Source organism: Micropterus salmoides, unplaced genomic scaffold (genome assembly GCF_014851395.1).
Source record: "Micropterus salmoides isolate LMB-PRFRI ecotype aquatic unplaced genomic scaffold, ASM1485139v1 Ms_hic_scaffold_7, whole genome shotgun sequence".
Classification (NCBI taxonomy): Eukaryota; Metazoa; Chordata; class Actinopteri; order Centrarchiformes; family Centrarchidae; genus Micropterus; species Micropterus salmoides.
In genome coordinates, this window is record NW_024044459.1 from 23,391,199 (window position 1) to 23,412,272 (window position 21,074).

At 40.3% G+C, this 21,074-nt stretch overlaps 1 protein-coding gene across 2 annotated transcripts in view; it reads right to left on the bottom strand.

Annotated features, from left to right (window-relative positions):
• Positions 1-21,074, bottom strand: part of si:ch73-72b7.1 (netrin receptor UNC5C) — a 206,995-nt gene that overhangs the window by 100,473 nt on the left and 85,448 nt on the right. For both annotated transcript variants that reach the window (XM_038702904.1, XM_038702903.1), the window contains exon 2: positions 3,978-4,214. In XM_038702904.1, coding sequence (XP_038558832.1) covers positions 3,978-4,214 — 237 coding nt within the window. The remainder of the gene's footprint in view (positions 1-3,977; positions 4,215-21,074) is intronic.

The window sequence follows — 21,074 nt, forward strand, 5'->3', positions numbered from 1 at the left end:
GCTACATGGGTTGTGTTTGAAGGGAACACTAAATGAAATAGATTATCAGATATCTAAGTGGTATGTCATATGTACGCTTACTTGCCATATGTTGTTACAAGATATCATAATGCTTTATGATGGCTATGTGTTGTATTATTTATGCATGGTGATTCATTATGAAAGAAAGTTCATGTGATGCATTATAAGCTTTAGAGAAAGTGCTAGTGTAGAATTTTGTTGGTTTCCTTTTGTTTTCACCTTTCCTCCACATTGTTCCTTTCCTTCAACCTGCTTTAATTCATCCGTGCCACTGTCTAATTACTCATTAGTCTATTTAGTATTTTTCGTTACTTTTCCAACACATGACAAGAAAACAAAAAAAATATTTTCCATTATTCTGTTTGACAAGAACAACCTTGTAAATGTATTTTGGTGGAAGGCATAACACACAAGTTTCATTCATACTCTAACTTCGGTATGTACATTTTTACTTTCTTTTCTTTTATCTTCATCCCCAGGATCAAACAAATGCTGTGTTTCAGCACCTAAGCCGACTTTCCCTTTGGTTTTCCTGCAAAAAAAGAAAGGATGAGAAAGAGAGAATGGGAGTAAGCGAGAAAGAGAAAGAAAACAGCACAGCAGGGTTCATATCATCTTTCTCCTCAGTGTGACTCCCTGATATCGGTTGGCCTTTCCAGCCCTCTCAAAGGCACTCTCCATCAGCATCCCTCCATCATCCCCTACTTCTCTCCCCTGCTTTCTCAAGCTCACTCTCTTTATCTGCCTCTGCTTTCTCCAATTTCAGTCAGTGGAAATTAGAGTGGAGCACAAAACAGCATGGAGTAGAGAGAAAGGGAAAAAAAAAGTGAGACGATGGGACAGAGAGGGAGAGAGGAGAACCGATATAATAAAAGCAGTATGGGGGCCATAGCTTCTAGCTGTGACTGCGAAACAGCAGGAAACAAAGAGGAGAAAACAGCTTACAGAGTTTAAGTTTTCACACAGATAAACAGATAAACAGCACCCACACACTGTGCGTTCACAAGGCACAAACGTACAATAGCTTTCTATGTGATTCGCAAGAACTATGTTGCATAATATATATATCTAGCATTCATGATCTCTTCATAATCTCATTGTCTTTTGTTCAAAGGTGCCCTAAATGCTTTGCATAACAGCAATAACCCATGATGGAAGTCTCATTATATTAGGATATGACTATTTGATTTCTTTGTTTGTTTTGTTCACTGCATGACTATCAGTTTAACTCAGAGTTGTAGTACTTGTTTATTACGACTTCTATGTAAAAAAAAACCCAGTTCATTTATGTTTTCATTATAATTTTATGTTTTCATCTGCATGACTTATGGTGTGCTTAGGAGGTTCAAGTGTCCTGGAGCAGAACAAAGTAGCAAGCAGCCAATCCATTTTTTACTAAAGTAAAAGCTCTGTACAATATAAATTAAGCATAAATTGAAACATGTCTTAAGCAGCCCAACCATTTAAAACCCAATCCATGTTTTAACCAGGCCAGAGGGTTATTCCAAGATGCAGGGACACTCAAAAAGATGACTCGAAAATGAAATTATAAAATTAATTATAAACGTTTTGAACAAAGTGAGATATCATTGGTTAATGTGGCTGGAACACATCCATCAGAACGTCTGTCAGGAACACATTCGACTTAATGTTGTTCAAAACACACACATTGTTTTCTGACAGGGTAATCCTGATCCTTGAAAGACATCATGGTGTCCATCACATATAGTATGAGAGCCTAAATTCATGGCTCTTTAATTGAAGAGGATTCCCTCAATAAGGCACTGTCTGGAATCCAGCAGCTAGAAAATGAGCCGCTGATGGGAGACTAATAAATGACTTGCAGCTGCGCATGATGTCAGTAATGAACACAGCGAGATGAGAAGAGAAAAGTAAAAAGAGAGAATGGAAGGAAGACAATGAATGCTTATTGTAGATACACATACTATCAGTCAGTTTAACATGGCTAACCAGAGATTATGGCCAGGTAAAATTCATGAGATACATTCATATTAAACAAGCTACTGTGGCACGTAAACATTTCTCACATTTCACTTAAAGAAAACCAAAAAAAGGTCTGTAAAAGAAAGATGTGTTGGACTCAGAGACCAACACATGAATGAACAATACAGATGATTACATGTCACCATGCCATCTTTCTAGATGAAAGTTGCAAAACCTCCTCAGGGCACAGACAGTTTTTTAAGGAGATAAAAGGTAGACAAAGATAGGAGATGATACGAAAGAAATAAGGAGAATGAAGAAAGGTTTAAAAATGACGCAAGAGAGAGAGAGAGGAAAATAAATAAAAACAAACCCAGACAAAGAGAAAAAAAGAGAAAAACGAGAAAGAACAATGATTAAATATTCAGAAAGATGTAGGACTGGGAGAAACCATGGGGAGAGATGAACAAGGGATACAACTGTTCAAAAGAAACATGTCTAAGAAATCAGAAACAAGTTATACAGAGTTGAAGACGATGAACAAGGTTTAGAAGGGGAGTACATGGTAGTGTTATATGACCCCACCCTCCAACAGAGACTATAACATTCTTATCTTCTATTAAAGCTATTCTTTGCCACTGTATGCATCTCTGTGTGTTTTTTACTACATTGGTACCTGTTGTTTCGCTTCTCTCATGTTTACTTCTTGCAGGTTTTAGTTGTATTTATTCTCCTCTTCCTTGACTATTCATGTTTGACAGCTGAATAAGGGGAAAAATCAACCTGTACTGTTCAGTATCAACTTTAGTTGAAACAGAATCTAACGTTCTGCTTCCTCACAATAGCAACGCAATATACACACTGACTATATCAAAGAGTGAGCACATAAACTATGTAGTACCTATTTAGTTCACCTTCCTCAAGAAAAAAAAACATAGCAATTAAACCACCAACACCCTGATTTGTACTACTGTTGACCCCTCTGTGTATTTCATTCAGCAGGGACTATATATCAGGAGTTTTCAAACTGCTTTCAGCCTGTGTTTAATCACTCACTCTGGGGACTCGGGGCTCATTAACAAGCAGGTGGAGACCCATAAGCTGAGCTCATGTCAAGCTAAAGTCTAAGAAACCAGGTTGTGTACGTCTTTGTCTTCCTGCCAACGCAACAGCATGGTTCATCATTACCTAGCCAGCAGAGTAATACTATGTGCTGTCAAGTGACAAGTGTGGAACTTTGGCTGCCGTCCAGTACATCGCTGTGGATCCTATTAAACTGTCCTGTGAACATCGCAGCACAGCACTGGTAGTGGGGCAGTTGCGTGCACACATCTGACCAGCTTTTTGCACAAACAACTGAACATCTGAATAATAGGTTTAACCTGTTTGCTTATAGTGCACCAATGAGACAACCTGGGAGAAACGTTGGCCACATTTCTTGGATTGTGATAACTTTATATCACACAGAGTGAAATATCATCAGTGTCGTAAGAAATATGCAGGAAAAGAGGTCAACGTATAAGGGGAAAAAAGGAAAATGCCTTTTTTACAACACATTTAGAACAAACAGTCTGGAAAGAGACATCTGTTGTAGAAATAAACTATGTATTTAAATGCATGTGCATGTGTGCAACGGTTTTGACACACTCGCCTATGTCTGTGTTGGACATTTGCCAGCAAAGTTGCAACATCAGCCGTGCATTAATGTTACAATCTCACCAAAAAAACACTGGTATTTTACTCTGTGATGATCTGTGTTTTGTAAAAAAACCCATGTTTGTGAACTGACATGCAACAGCACTTAACATCTCACAGGCTTCTTTTACCTGTCAAAAATGTTCTGACTTAAACAGCAAAAGTTTTACAGTCCCTGCAATGAATGGCAGTTTTGATTTAATATCTTTTTCCACCCATTTTTTCACACTATGATCCGATGCACTCACTTTCTCTTGCACTATACACACATCCCTGGTTAGATCTGTTTGTATGTGCACGTGCTAAACTTCACTCACCTGAGTTTTCGTCCACTCTCTCCTCCACAGTGTGGTCTTTCTGGTGGACCCACTCACTGTTGCACTTGAAGTAAATCTGTGTGGCAGGCGTTGCTTTGCAGTAGAGATTGACAGGTTTATTCTTGACAATGTAGCCTTCCTCGGGCTCAAACAGGAAGTGAGGTAAAGGCTCCGGAGGGTCGGAGGGGAAGGTTTCCGGGAGTTCGCTCAGACTCAGGAAATCATCATCATCTCTCACTGCGGGAGGAGGAGAAGAGAAACGTTAAAAATTTGACAGTCACTGTTATTCAGTGGAGATTTGCTTTTACTGATTTCCAGCTCTGCCAGTCTTTGTTTTATCGACTCGCTTTGGGTACCAACAGGTTGAGGTTGGTTCAGCGAGGAAATGCTGCATGTTCTCAATCGTTCATTATCGTTCGGTGATTCACACCAGTGAGCAGCATTGTCCCCTGAACTGAGTGTGTATGAGGCGATGTCGTTCTCATTTGATCACTAATAATTGTCGTGTCTCAAGCCAGTGACCTGGACAGAGTACAATTCTCTTCCACTGAGCCATAAAATGCACCTTTAATAAGGACCTGATTGTCGTGCCTATTTGCGGAAACGTTCTAGCTATCATCATTCATTTATTTAAAAAAACATTTCTGCAGACCTAGACAGAGGAGGCTGTTACAGAGAGGAAGCCAACATACACACATCACATCACAGACCACTTGCTGAGAACGCACAAACATAAATATTAAAGAGACATTATGTAGTTTCCAGCGGCCACTAGCGGTGCGGTTTTAAGATTGCAACCAGGTGTGTGCTCATACATGTGCTTGCTTGAACTCATGAGCGAGCATAATCCGAAACGCAACCACTTTCATCTCAGAGGCAGATCAACACCGGCGCCGTACCTTTCATTCAGCGCAGCGAGCCGCATAGCGGCACATTCCCCCCGGAAAAAAGGCAGAGTGACAGCAGCTATAGACAGACAGGGAGAACAGACAGAGCTGGAAACTCAGGTAAACTCCCACTGCAACGTTACAGTAATAGTTTTATCAACTGCAGGTTGAACTAATCCATGCTCGTTACATGATAACGGTACATTTACTGCATTTAGCCAACGTGCTACATCGTTAGCTCGCCCGCTGCTTTCAGTAACTATCTTTATTATCTGTATATCTTTCACCAGAGGCTCAGCAATGTCAGCACAGCTACATGTATTGGATGATAACGAAACGGTTAGTGAGCTGGACTGGAAATGATAACGAGATTGTGTCACACTTTATAAAAATAAGATCGCAGTAAGTAAATTTACTGTAGTGTCAGTGGATGGCTCTTCCTCTGGGTTGTATATTATGTGGGTCATGTTAGTTACAGCGACTGAGAGGTGGAGAAGCTGTGTACCTGAGTATCGGTAAAAGGCAATAAATCTAAACCGAACGTTACGAAGCAAACAGTGGCAAATCCGAGCTAATGTAACGTTAGCTGGCTGCCCTGGCTGCATCACTATAGGCTAACGTTAGTAAACAAATCGCTTCACATTTGCTTTTTGCCGTTACATCCTTTCTTGAAGGCTAAATCAACAGTGATACACAGGATAGTAACATGTGTTGCATTACTTGGTGAAGTTATGTGTAAAGCGATATAACTTCGCACCGGATAATGTTAGCAACTGCTCGGTGCGAGTTAATGTGAGTTTCTCTGTGTTTCTCCAGCTTTACTAAACCTCACCTTATTTTTACTCGACATTATCTGAACCTGTTTGGCCTGATGGACTTCAGCACATAAACCTTTATTGTTGGTTTTAATCCTTACGTGGAGCCTGTGTTTTGTAGCAGGCCTTGTGTGCAGTATTGGAGCATGTTAGGCCTACTTCCTTTTATAAATGTTCACTGAGTAGCTGTTTGTCTTTCAAGCAACTACAGTAAAACTATGAGCAGGACTGCTCAAAGTTCAGAGTGATGAAGAGCTCACTCCTAATGAGCTCCACAGAGCACCTGTTCTTGCAGTCACTTCGCTGGTTATTCTGGAAAATATCCTTTCCACATAACCAGTGGATGTTGAGATGCTTATGATGTGGCTGTTGATGGACATTATGAGAAATTACAAATGAACTTAAGTAATTGTAAAGGGTGGTCTGAACACAGACATCTACAAATTTATTATTTTAATTTATCACCATTTTTATGATTGGTCAGTAAATATATTTATGTAATTATTTGTTTAGTTTTTATTCAGCCTATTGTTAATTCTATAGTATTGAATCATGCAATTATATGGATATATATTCTTCACACTGCACTATATTTTGATAATTACAAGTGTATTAAACAGCCTATATCTTTTATCTCTTATTAAATACGTGTCTGACAGTATACCTCAACCTTAAAAACAAATCATACCACAATGTAGATGTGTGCTTCATTTACATTGTATGAACATTTCTTAACAAATAGGCAGCATATGAAATACAGAGTAATCAATCAGAAAATTAGTATGTGCACCACACACAACACTGGTCGACAAGTTGTGCAGTTTGGCTTGACACTCATCAAGTAGGCTATTTGATTTCTCCCACTCTTGCCGTCGCCGGTACTTTTGCATCCACTTTCGTTTCAGAGGGGACGCGGGGGGTTTCTCGAGCTGCCGCCGCCGTGGTTTCAACTCGACTCCTTGCCAAGAGACCCGCCCTTATCTGACTCCGATTGGCCCTGAACCTGACGGTATTAATTAAACCATCAATGGCAGCAAGACAAACCGTGTGACGTATTGATTCGATTTCGTATTTTAAGGGACAGGTGACAACCCTACTTACTGCTAGTCAGTCACAATGGCACTTTGTTTACAGGACTGTACACAAGTACATTCATTACTGAAGGGAAAAAATTAACTCTGTGAATTGTCTGCTCCTGTCGGTATTTCAATTCTAAAATGAGCTGGCTAAACATGTTGTCTCTCACTTTTTAGGATGGGCAGGCAGGGCTGAAAGTAATATAGTATGACAGAAAGAGTAACATAGACATACAGACTAGAGGAAATAAATGAACAGAAGGAGTGCTCATTCGACCAACCCTGAGGGCACCAAGAACTTTATCTTCCTCCTCCTCTATCCAGCTCTCTCTCCTCCACTGTCTTTTCAGTCAGTCCAAACTTCACGCCCACCCGTGGCCTCAATCAAAGGGACCCCAAGAATGTTTTGTCACCAGGTTGCCAAGGTCACCAAAACACAGAGGATTACAAGAGCAGGTGGGAGGGAGAAGAAGAGCACTTCCTTTCTTTCGCTCCAATAGACACAGATGCACACAAACACAACGAACATATATTAAACGTCCATGCACACACACACACACACAAATGCACATTTTCTTATAACATGTAATTTCCCTCCACTCCATCATCATCCAGTTTCATTAAGACTGTCTAGACCTTTCGTGTGTGTGTGTGTGGAGGTGCTTCTATGTGTGGTTGCCTCACCTGGAGAGCTGTGACTCATGGGAAAATGTTAACACAGGGAACATTTTTGACTGAGCTTCAAACTCTCTTTTTTTTGTCCCAAATGTGTCATGGCTACAGTCACACATAAACACAAAACAAACACACACAATCTAATATATGTAACACATAATTGTGCATTTAGGCACCTGTGCACACGTATACACTATCTTACATTCCTCTACCCTAACTGTGTGTGTTGTTGTGGTCCTTATCTTGGAGAATAGCAGTGTGCTGTGGGCTAGAAGCTAAAAGCAGCTTAGGTAAAACAACAAGACGCAAATAGGGGAAAAATGAGTAGGCAGAGTCCCCACTTTGATGTCACGAAGCTGACATTTTCTTTCTTAGTTCTGTAATTAGTTCTCTGGGAGTATGGAAATTGGTAGACATTTTCACAGCATAATTTCATTATCTGTGGGAAATTTTCTCCCACTCTTATATTCAAGTCATATTCATCGTCAGACTCTCTCTCGCTTGCTGCACTGCCTCCTCTTTCACTAGGACTATTTCTTGTGACTTCATGTTTCTCCACCACCCTGCTTTACACCCTCCTAACCCCTCCCGCTTTCCACTTTTCCCCAACACCCATTCTCACCCTCATCTGTCATTCAGAGAGCTGGGGGGTTCATTGCTCTGGAGCGACAGCTATAAAATATTGATTGGCACAAGAAACATGATAGCCAGAGAAAAGGGTGGGTGGATTGGAGAAAAGAAGAGGGATGAAGAGAAACTTCCCCATGAATAAAAGCTTTATCTCAGAAATGCCTACTATTTTCTCTCTCCACTGCGCCATCCTCGCTTCTCTCTCCTCTCCCCACTTCACACTTTTACCTTCCCATCTGTTTCCCTCTTATTAAACCTTCTCCCTATCCTCGTTTCTCCTCTTCTTTACCCCTACTGCTCTCTTCTGAACTCCTGACAGAGTGAATTACTGATCCTAACAGCCCAGCTCATAAACGTCTTGCCTGAATGCTGTCATCAATAATGGATGGCTGTAGCAGAACAATGTCCAGGTTCAAATTACGGCATGCAGTAAATATGTACCGGGGGCAAAAACCACATTTATTCCATCCCTTGCGCTTGAAGCCTGCCCACTTCAGAAAACCTACAAACCCAACCAATAAAGGTCCATAACTCTGTGAAGAATGATGTCATCAGAAGAGCCAATCGTGTTTAAGTGTCATAGGCAAAGTGTACATAGATTGATGGATAAATGACAGAGGGAAAGAAAGGAGAGAGGTAAATTGAAGGGGGAAAAATATAATGTAAAGAAATTATATTCTTAACATTAGTGAACATGGTGTGAAGCGACATGTACTGTAAAAATAAAAGAAGAAGAATAGGCCACTCATAGTCGGAGATTTATGGACAATAGCAACATGTCCATACCTATGTCAAGGTGTTGTTAAGTAAAACTAGCTTGTCATTTTTCCTCCTAATAGCGTTACTGGTGAGGTCTATACAGAGTTGCCAGGTCTGTGAGAGTGAAAGATTGAGATTTGGGGGCTACTTAATACTTATTTGATAGTTAGCCACTCACAACTGTGAATATTGTTTGTCTGACAAAATATGTCAATACTACATTTTAAAGAAAAACTTGTAACCTTGAGCCCATTTAACAGGAACATTGATACCGAACACTAACATCTTTTGAAACAAGTATTGTCAAGAGTCTTAGGATTTCAAGAGGTATGGAACCGTGTCTGCATCCTAAAGCGAGCCAAACGCAGCCAAGTGGGGTCAACATGCATCATGGGTAACAATGTGGGTTTGTATGTCTGTGGGAGTGTGTGTATGCGTGTGTTAGGGTCTTGTGTTCTTGGTAAGTGGTCTATGATGTGTATCGGTGCAGCAGCCGTGGAAATCCTGAGAGCATACTTCTTATCAGTAAGTTAGAATCAGCGGCAGCTGTGAAAACATAAACGCAAACAGAGAAACATGCACACACACACACACACAAAAATAGACATACAAACACACTTTTAAAACCACTACCCCTCCACCCCTAACCCTCTCCTGCATCCACTATCAAGATCATACACACATACCCACTCATGAACAACTAAGAAAACAAAGCTTGGACGATCCCTATCTATCTCAGACACTTGTGCTGCCAAATGACACGTCACACAAATAGACCAATAAAAATAAAACGCACACACAAATGTGCAAAACTTTTATGTACCCTGAAACAACGAAAAACACAGTCTCTCTGAGTCTCTCTTTCCATCTTACAAACACACACACACACACACACACTGTTCCACAAACACAGGGGGAAAACAAACACCCATTCTTGGTGCTCACATTGCCCAGTGCCCACAATCATCCCCCAAAACACACACACACACACACACACACACACACACACACACACACATTGTTTATTATCAACACATTCAATTGAATACACCTATTAGAATATTGAAATGGTTTAGGGTGTTTAGGGCCATTGAGAGAGAGGTGGAAAAAGAGAGTGAGTGAGGTATGATGGGACAGGAGGGTGCTAGTGTGTCATTGCTCCTGAATTAGATAGATGATGCTGCCCATTTCTCACAACATACACAAAAACACACACACACACACACAAAAATATGCAGGCGCAGAAAAAACATGCACCAGAAGACACACAAGCATGCAGCACACATACTACGAGCATACATACTAGGAAACACACAACACACAGTAGTGGAAATGGAATTATCTTATCAGATATTTACCAATAAAGGTTTAATGTTTCTCTCCAGGAATCCTATGAACTGCCTGCTTTCTTCTGTCTGATTTTATTATTGTCTCTTTTGAAACATTTTTTTCTAACACTCCACTGGGGGTTCAGTGCTCAACTGTCTTGAGTGTTTACTCTTCCACTATTCAATTATTGATGCTTTGAAACAAAAGTGTAAGTAAGGTTTTGTACATCCAGTTGTTGAAAGTTAGACATTTTTTAATTATAAAAGCATTTTGATTATGATTGTTAGCAGTGTGTTGTATGCTACTGCCCCTCTAGGGATGTCTTTATTGGAATGAACAGTTTCCTTTTCAATCCATGTGAATAATAAAGGTTTGTTTTTTTCCAGCCTTTAATGGTAATGCTTTCAGTAACATATGCTATTGTTTTTCATAGTCTGTTTTACTGTCTCTTTTTTTCTGTGTTGGAAGCACAGAAAGAACAAATCAAATCACTCTATGAAACAACTTCCATTTACAGTCTGTTATGTCAAGGCATTCAGGAACTGTTTACATATGCATACACAACAAAAAGGAGGGGGGGGGGGGTTCATCTTACCATATTTCTTATTTCTTCTTCCTTCCATGTATCTCAGGTTGTGTTTATTTCAGTCTTCCCTATCTAGAGTTGTTTTGAGATGATAAGTGGTTCAGATGAGGTTGACAAAGCAAAAGACACGATAAAATATGCACTGCCAGTATGCAGGTGTGTGCATTCCTCAGAGTTAAATCTGTTTATAAAGAAGAGATCAAGGGTGCGTCAAAGTCAGTTGGACTATTTGACAAAGCATGCCAGGGTATTATACACTACGTCCCTTTTGAAACGAGACACCAGGCGACCACAAATCATGTACGTCCATTCGAAACTTAATCAGGATCTTATCCTCAGTTGGCACTTTGATAACATCATTGAAGACACGAGTAGACATGTTAAGTGAGAGAGCTTAATCACTCCAACACCTTTGTCCGAGGGGATTACTGAATTTACATATATGAGTTTAATGCAAACATGAATAACAGCTCTACACTGAAATCATATCTTTATGTAGATTATCATGGTCAGTTTTTGTTGAAATGTACTAATGCTATGGTAATGTTTGACCCTGTAGTTGCATTAAATTGAATTGTTTCTCAAATTTGCTTCTAATATGTGGTTGTAGATTGTGTGTGTTATGTTGTGAGGTATTTAAAATGAATTTAATCCAAATGAGCATCGGCATTATTTTATATGGCAAAGGACTTCCTCAAAGACTGGGCAGCTAACCATGACAGAAATGACCCAGGGAAGATATAATATAGCATGCACAGCACACTCCTTGCCATGGCCAATTATATATTCACCAGGCTTTCAGGGCTATGCTAGACAATTCATAATAGCAGAAAATACTTGAAAACTAGAGTTTCAAATATGGGAGCAGACAGTGACAGCTGGTTGGCGTCCTTAGACTTTCATTGTGTGTGACACATAAGGCCTCAACTAAAGCCTGGAACTAGATTTACGACCCTGCCTGCAGAGAGGTGACTCTGTCAGGCCACAGCTGGTCTCAGTTAAGTAAGAAGCAAAGAGAGACACTATTTGTAGAATATAAAAAGAATAAATCTGGGGTATCCTGGTGGTCTAGTGGTTGAGACACATACTGTCTACTAAGTCTATGCAGTGCAATGAATTCCTCATACTACACAGACTCCCTAGTGGGACAGAGGTTTGCATCTACAATATAGGAAACAATGATTAAAGGAAATAAGGATATATCAAGAAACAGAAGGAGCAAGAAATAAAGGAAAGTGTAGAAATCATGTAATATTCTCTATTTTGTATGTGTAAGAGAGGCATCACTGCTTGTTAAAATGTATTCATACTTTGACACTTTGAGCAGTTAATTCACCGTCTGAATAATTGCATTAGAGACAAAAATACCAACAGGCACACACATTCAGCTGCAGCCACTTATGGTATATGAATACAAAACCCTAATAGACATACACACAGAAGCGGTGCCTATGACATGCATATTTTATTTACTCCCAAATTATAATTCTGAAAGCTCCATTGCCTCTAGTTATCAGGTTAGAGCACAGCCAAAGTTCATATTAGTGTATGTGTCTGTGTGTGGAAGAAGGGTTGTCAATGTGCATGCATTTTTAAACAGGTATACTGGATGAGTGTATGCCATGGTATATGTTTATGCACTTGGATGTACATGTGCATTTGTGCAAATGTGTGTTGCCTACATATTTGCATGTTAGTGTATTTTGTACATCTGAGCATGTGTGTATGTGTTTAATATTCTACAGCAGCATTCTGGAGGCTATAAAGAGGTCGGTATCTGTCTATAATAGCTTCAGCCAATAGCTGAAGTTTCTGATCACTTACCACATCGTGTGTGTGCTTGCATACGTGTGTTTCCTCCTTTTTGGTCAATACCAGTCTATGGGATGGCTTATGGTTTAACAAAATAATGAAATGTGAAAGTTGTAATTCCTGAATTTATTTCAGTTACTCTTTATTTAGTAAGTTAATTTATTAGTTCGCTTTTAGCTGTACTTGCAGCATGACTAGGGATGCTCGGCTGTACAACTTTGGTCCAGACTGAAATATCTCAACAACCACTCGATGGATTACCATGAAATCTTTACAGACATTCATGGGCCTCAGCGGATGAAGCGTACTGACTTTGATGATCCTCTGACTTTCCCTAAAACAACTTTTCTTCTTTGCTACAAACTCCAATTAAGCATACTCATTATTAGCCAGAAAATTCAGACAAAAACAGACAAACACATCAATGAGGCTAGGAGTTTCTGCTACACTCCAACAAACTGAAAAAAACAACAACAACAGAAGAGAGTTTGCTTTAAAAGCCGATTTATCCAATCAAAAGGATCTGAATCTCACTGGAAATTTGTATTAGGAGATCACAATGCTCCAGATGAAATGAGAGTTTCTAAAAGGATAAAAAGGAGGAAGGAACAAAAACATTGATTATAAAGAAAAAAAACAAACATTTCTTTACTGCTCTTGACTTGAGGCATAAACACCATCTCAGACGCCGCTCGAGTCAGACTGAGAAACTTACTAGCACACTCACAGTTGGACATACATCACACGTATATCAAATTGGGCACAGCCACATTTTAAGCAAGGACACATAAACAGCACAGGAGCAGCTGATGAGTGGGCGTTTGCAGGTAGGCAGTGTGAGATCATTCGGTTGCTATTTTTCATGGCTGTGTCTGCCAAACGTTACATGCACACACAAAAACACACAGCGACTTCTCAGGACTGTATGTGTATCTATGGTTGTCCCGAATGACAACTACTGCGTCTGTTTTTAGTTCCTGCATTATTATACAGCTTTACTCGCTTCCTGTATCACTGTCTTTCCTTTTCCGCTCTCCCGTTTTTTTGTGTTTTTTTTTTTTTCTTTTCTTACTCACTGCCCTCAAGCATGTTTCCTTGCTTCAAGCATCGTTCTTCATGTGATCTTTATAACCATTTCTTCTTCACTCGACAAAATTTTTTTGGAAAGCAGCTTCCCATGTTCAGAAGGAGAGAAAGAAAGACATGAAGGGAAACGTATACAGTATACTGCTCCACATGAAGAATAGGGAGCAAGTATGCCTCATTTGTCCTGAAATGGCTCTAAAGCCAGTGCTTATATCATTTCTGTAGTGCTACTCAGCTTATGTGTCCTGATACACCTAACTGGCCAGCGCAGGATGGGCCACAGAAGGGGTTAATTCCTGTCTTTCAAGGCTAAGCACCAAGCAACAAGGATTTAGTTTGTTTTTTGTATGCGTCTCTCATATGGCACGTGGGTGGCACCCTAAATGTCACATTATTAGCCACTGATCATGATGAGGCCAGATGAGAACCTATCTGTTTCAGAGTTTTAATTCTACCTCCTACTCCTGAACTAGGTCACTGGTGTGAGAATGGCAAGCCATTCAGGGCAAGTCTCTTTTCTCCCATTGCTGAAATCCTTTTCTCTACCTCTCTTCAGTCACGCTAGGTAAAAACCAGCCTACACTGAGTTCCATCACAAAGAACTGCACATTACAAATCATCACAAATGTAAATGACAAAGCTGTTTAATCACAGGGTCTGTCTGAAATATTGCAGTAGCACCATAATAAAGAAGAAAATGTGAGCAGGACAAAAAAAGATAAGGGGAAAGGGGGGTAAGGGGGAAACAGGCAACCCCGTGAACAGTCAGAAAAAAATAATTATAGTCATTTCAACAATCATGAACAGTTATCAGGTCTGTAATACAAAGTGTAACTCGTACACAATGTACGCAAGGCACACATATCCACATGCAGATGGAATATCTCATTCATATGCGTAGTCTTATGTAAGCTTGTGGGGGTACAAACTTGTGCGAGTTGCTGTGTAATGTTATCTTCCAGATGGATTCTGCCTCCCTTATCCCAGGCCTGAGGGAAAAGCAAGGCTTCGCTTTCATTCATGTTCTACTATCACAGCTCAGCATCACTATTAATACAAGCAGCCAGCACAGGACAGTGCATTAGAATATCAAAACACTGGCCGGGGAAGGACTTCTATTTTCAGGGAGATATGATAATGTTTTACTGGGTGGCTGACTACTGATAGTATGGCTGGCTGGTTGTGTGTACGTCTGTGCTCTATAATCCACATTTCACGATCCACCTGGCTCTCTCTGTGTTCAATGTGTATGTCTGCATATTTCCACCTGTCAGCATCTCTCTGTGTAGGTCTGTCTTTATGATTAGTTTTTCCTATCTGCCCAAAATATCTCTCTGCTCCTTTTCATGTTGGTCTGTGATGCCTTTCCTGAAATCATGTTTATATTTACCTTTTCCATGCGCCTCTCTCTTCTTTTTTTCTGCCCCTTGCAGCCTACTTTCACTCTAATTTTGCTTTGGATGAATGACACAGATTTAGCCATCCTTCTATCTTTGGCCACTTCCCCGGGGGCATATTTCACATCAACCCCAACCACCCAACAACTTTGTTTGCAAGACTAGGTCTCTTCTTCCTCCTGGCTTTTTTATATTTTTTTTCTTCTTTTGTTCTTCTGATACATCTGTCTTTGCATGTTTTCCATCCTTCCTTTCCCCTATCACATATCTCCCCACCCCTATAGCTTTCCATTGCTCCTCCCGTTTCTTTCAGAAAGGAATTAAAACACCAGGCTGAGCCCAGTTTTGTAGATTATCTATTTAGTGAGGAAAGACTGGTACAATGCACACACACATGCATGCACAGACACAATAAAATAATAAAGATGGCCTCCACTCAAATGATAAAGAACAGCTTATAGGCTTACTTCATTTGAAGATTTTTTCCATATTTTGGCTATTTTGTTCAGAGCCGAAGATAAAATTGGATCAGACATTTCACTGCTCATGCCTTTCTCCATCTGGAGGCTCACTGTCTCTCTCTCGCCTTCTTATCCCTCCTCTCTACCATCCCTCCCTAACGGCCTCATTCCTTCCGACCGCACAACTCCGTTTCTCTCCTTTGCCTCGCCAAACTCTCCTTCTCCCCTGCTGTTTTCCTCTCTTCTTCGCCTCCTCCTCATTCCCCCCCTCCCTCACTCTCTGGCATCTTTCCACACTTCCCGCTCTCATCTATCCCTATTTCTCGCCTTCCCATCTTCACTCTTTCCCATCACTTCGCCTCCCTGCTTTGCTCACTGGCATCTTTTCACTCGCCACTCCCCCTCCAAACTCGGTCTTTGAGTCTTTCTCTCTCCTCCCACCCTTACCTCTTCATCTCTCAAACTCCTCTCTTTTTTTCAGCATCTTGTGTGCTCTGTACATCCTTCTCTCCCTCCCTAGGTCACTATAAATAGAGCCCATAATGGACTTCTGCCTCTGACCTTATTACAAACACATTACTGACCATACTCTCTCTTGCCTTATTCTTGCTCTCTCTCCCTCTCGTGCATACTAACACACAGTTCACCGTTCTCCCATCCTTATCTCAATAATGCGTATAACCCTCTCTACTCAAAACTACAGCTTAAGATAGTAAAACTATCTTTTTATAACGCTCCCATTCCATCTTTTCCTATTCGTTCTCCTAGACTTCACCACAGCTTCTCCCTCTGCCCTTTCTTTTCATCATTTTGCCGTCCTGTGGGTCTCACGTTTTGTCACTAACTAATTTCCTTGTAATCTCAATAAGATTTAACAACGTTTGGGATTTGTTGGTATATTATTTGTCTTCTCTAGGGATTTTTTTTAAACATCATGAAAAAAAAGAAAAATCTTAATTTGTTGTTGAGCTAACATAAAAACACATCATTAGTGTTGTGCATTCTTCCTTGAAACCAGTGGTATTGGTTGCAAACTAATGAGCTAGTTTACTGCTAGTGTTGCCTATTGGTTTTAATGATAAATGCCATCAGTGCTATCATGCCATTTTGGTATCTTGAGTGCCAACATGGGTGTGAGCTGGACGAAAAAAGAAAATAATAAGTCCAAAATGTCAAGTTATTCCTTTGACACCATCTCCCTTATTTTGTCCCTTTTTCTGTCGGATTCTCTGCTGCCAGAGTCCTAATTAACTTTTATCTTGGGTCTGCTACCCTCACAAGTACTTCTCTCTGAAATGAGCTGTGCTTGAGCTTGTGGGAACTAGAACAGTGGTTACGGAGCAGGGGCGCAACAATCTCAAGAGTGAGGCTGCGTGTGAGAGAGAAAGAAAAGAGCAAGAGGGAGACAGCAGGAGAGAAAAGGCCTTATTTCATTTTCAGCCTTATTTTGGTCAAACCTGAAGCTTTTTTAAATTACACAATGGGTTTCATCCGCCTCTGGGATGAAAAACATTCCCAGCCCGTAAGAGACTGAATCACGGATAAATGCAAGTGACAATAAAAATCAAAAAAATCAAACTGGGCCTAAAGGAAACCTGTCACGGGGGTTTCACACTAGATGTCTCTGCCCGAGCTCAATGGGACCTGAGGGTATTGACATATTTGGGCCAGGTTCAGAACTAAAATATAAACATTACTTTGACACATTAAATATTACAATTATGTATCATTTTCAACTATTAAATTACAATAATACATTGCAGCAGTGCAGTAATTTTCTCCTTGCCTCATTTCATCTTACACAAATTTACTTCTGTGCAGTAGAAGAAGAAGCCAACAGGTTATGACTTGTCAGCTTGTTAACTTTGAATTTGTTCAGGATGGTTAGTCACAGAGAAAGAATAAAAGAGAGAACATTTGTTAGGGAAACTCTCATTTGAGGATTTAGCCAGGTGATGAAGATCTGGCGAACATTTGCGAATAAAAAGCACTACGCTACCCACCCAAAGACAAAAAGATGTTGTTAGCCCTCAACCTGGTACTAGCAAGCTATACCTAATAAATTGGCCAGTGAGTGTATCCTTTATCTTTTACATGAAAACATCAGTAATATAATCAATATGGTACACAGCATTCTACTGGATAATGTATACACAGAAGCATACATACATGATTCATCACATGTGCTGTGTTGACTGTATGTTGGCTATTCACAGCGAGCACTTTTTCATGAACATTAAAAATTAATTTCTTACATGTAGTTTAGTGTAAGGCGGTTTCACGATCAACCTCAACATGCCCTCTTTGTGTTCATGGTGCTATAAACAGTACTCTACTACGCATAAATATGTAGTTCCTGGCTCAGCAGCGAGGAACGTGTACAGAAAGTGTCCTAGTTGTTCACTCACACTCAAATTAAACAGCCTCTAATTCATAGGCTCCCTCAGAGAAATACATGGGCTCATGTTGGTGTGGATAAACATGCAGGCTAAAGGAGTACCTGAGTTGCTCTGCTGTGTCATTGGTTTGTTGACAGGCAGTTGATCGCTGACCATTTTGACATGTGGCCCAGATGCAACCCATAGATGCCGGTGAGTGCACAAACAATTGTGAAACTTGGAGGTATGGGTATACAGTTCAAAGCTGTGAGAGACTTCACAAGCTCAAATGGCAGCAGACTGTAAGACTACAAAATGTTTTTAAAGGGGCAATGGGAATAATGAGTGACTTCTGTCAGTAAAGTCTACCTTTAAGAGATATCTTGACTTCAGAAAAATATTCCCTTTCTTCTTCCCTAAGCACTTGGGGCAGCAGAGCGATGTCATGAGCGACCCCCCCCCCATGTTTTCACACTCCTCAGAAGGACAGTGAACTTCAGCTCAATCAGCTGTTTTAAGGCTGATGCTTTCTGTGATTTTTGGACCTTAGGACCTGGAGAAGATCAAAAGATAATATTTCTGTGGCAATTATTATGGAGAAACCAAAAAAACCTAATTGAAGTCATTCAGGACAAGCTCTCCCAACTTGTTTCAAACTTAAGATAGTTAGAAAGCAGTTATATGAGACCTCATTTCTCTTTCTAATGCCTCTCCCAATTCAGTTGGATATAGGTAACACAGCTAAATTACTTCATCAGCTACCAGCTTTACACTTCAAGCATCAAAACAAAATATCCCTTCCTATTTTTATTATATGAGAAAGCAAAGAAGAGACCACATTTAAATCAAAAGGTCATGACTTCAGGTGGTGCAAAAGGCTTTGGTAAGGATATGAGTACATCACTGAACATTAGGAAAACTACTGTAGTGGAAACATGGCTAGAGGTTGTGTGTTCAATCTTAGGTGATTGAATTTCAAGATTCATTTCCATTTCAGGCTATTCTGAAACACAATCTAATTCCAGTTAACACAGAGTCACTGTGCGGTTAATTATGTATTTACAAATCTCATATTAGCTGGTCAGAAAATAGATCACAGCATTATGCAGCAAAGTCTGAAGTTCAGACTCAGTTCATATGGAAAGAAGTTAACTGTATGCATCATTAACTTTTACTTGGCTAGTTTGGGGACCAGATTCTTAACAGCCCCGGTCACAGTGCTGAGGGACGCTCTGCATTTGTAACACATGGTCATAGGTTAGGAGTTCACATGTGGAAACGGTGAAGTGGATTCCACTTACATGTCATGACGATGGTATCTGGTTTTATACATTAAGATCAAAGGTTGCGTTGTTGTGCCACTACCTTTATAAGCTCCTGCATATGCTGCTTTCATTATACATTACACAGCTGCATGCAAACATGATCAAAGTTCAAATATAGGAAAGCTAAGTGAACTGCTTGTTGCTCCTGTGCATCCTGTAGGGCTTCACATTAACATTAATAGCATACATATAATGGCCATCATAACGTATAGAGATGCCAGGAAATGGCCATGGCTAAGCAAGCCAAAGGTTACAAGTTCAAATCCTCAAGTGAACAAGTGATTGAGTCACTCTGTTTATATGTGTATGAGTGTAGAAAAAAGATGTATGGATATGTTGATAGGTTGGAAGCTGAAGTTGCCTCAGGGCGACCGGTGTTGCATGACTGGGTCTTTTCAGTGAGGCCCCACACAAAGAGGTGCAATGAACGGGGGAAATAACAAGAAGTTAGTTAGTTAACTGGGGTCACAAGTTCAAAGGTGATGAGGCTTTCAAGTATATAAGTGTGTGTGTGTGTGTGTGTGTGTGTGTGTGTGTGAGTGAGTGATTGAGCCATAAAGAAGATGTGCTGTATGATGAAAGAGCCTCTTTGCAGGTGGATGCTGAGGTCACAAGTTTAAATGTTGTGCGGGGCTAATGGAGAAAATTCAATGCATGACTGAATCTGTTTGCAGTGTTTCAGGCTTGTAAGCTCAAAGGTAATGGACTACAGCTGAGTGAGCCAATACTATTGTTTTCAGAGTGCTGGCATGTGGAAATTATATGCTTGTGGATGGTGTACGTTCTGACCAATATAAATACAGTCCCCTCCAAAAGTATTGGAACGGTAAAGCAAATTTCTTTGTTTTTGTTGTTCACTGAAGACATTTGGTTTAAGATCAAATGATGAGTATGAGACAAGAGTTTAGAGTTTCAGCTCTCATTTCGTGGTATTCACATCTAGATGTGTTAAACAACTCAGGACATATCACCGTTTGTTTGAACCCACCCATCTTTCAAGTGAGCAAAACTATTGGAACATGTGACTGACAGATGTTTCTTGTTGCCCAGGTGTTGCCTTTTAGGTTGATTGTCCAAACATTAAATAGTTCTGCATGACTAGTCTAAGTTTTCATCCTTGTTTCAAACCTATACAGACTGCATTTCCTGTTAAAGAGGATAAACCAACATGAAGACCAGAGAGCAGTCTATGGGAGTTGTCAAGCTGAGAAAAGAAGGAAAATCGACCAGAGCCACTGGACAAACACTGGGCATAGCAAGTACAATTTGGAATGTCCTGAAAAAGAAAGAAACTACTGGTGTACTGAGCAACAGACGTCGAACAGGTCGACCAAGAAAAGCAACAGTAGTTGATGTCAGAAATATCGTGAGAGCTGTGAAGAAAACCCCCAAAACATCAGTAACGACCTCCACAGTGCAGGTGTGAAGGTATCACAATCCACTGTTGGAAGAAGACTCAGAGAGCTTAAATATAGAGGCCACACCACAAGATGCAAACCACTCATCAGCAGGAAGAATCGGAAGGCCAGATTGAAATTTGAGGATGGAACACGATCTTTTGGACTGATGAGACCAAGATTAATCTCTACCAAAGTGATGGAAAGGCCAAAGTGTGGAGAAAGAAAGAAACTGATTATGATCCGAAGCATACAAGTTCATCTGTGAAGCATGGTGGAGGTAATGTCATGGCTTGGGCGTGCATGGCTGCTTCTGGAACAGGCTCATTAATATTTATTGATGATGTAACTGATGATGGTAGCAGCAGAATCAATTCAGAAGTGGACAGAAACATTTTGTCTGCCAATTTACGGAGAAATGCATTGAAACTAATCGGGAGGAAGTTTATCATACAGCAGGACAACGACCCAAAGCACACTGCCA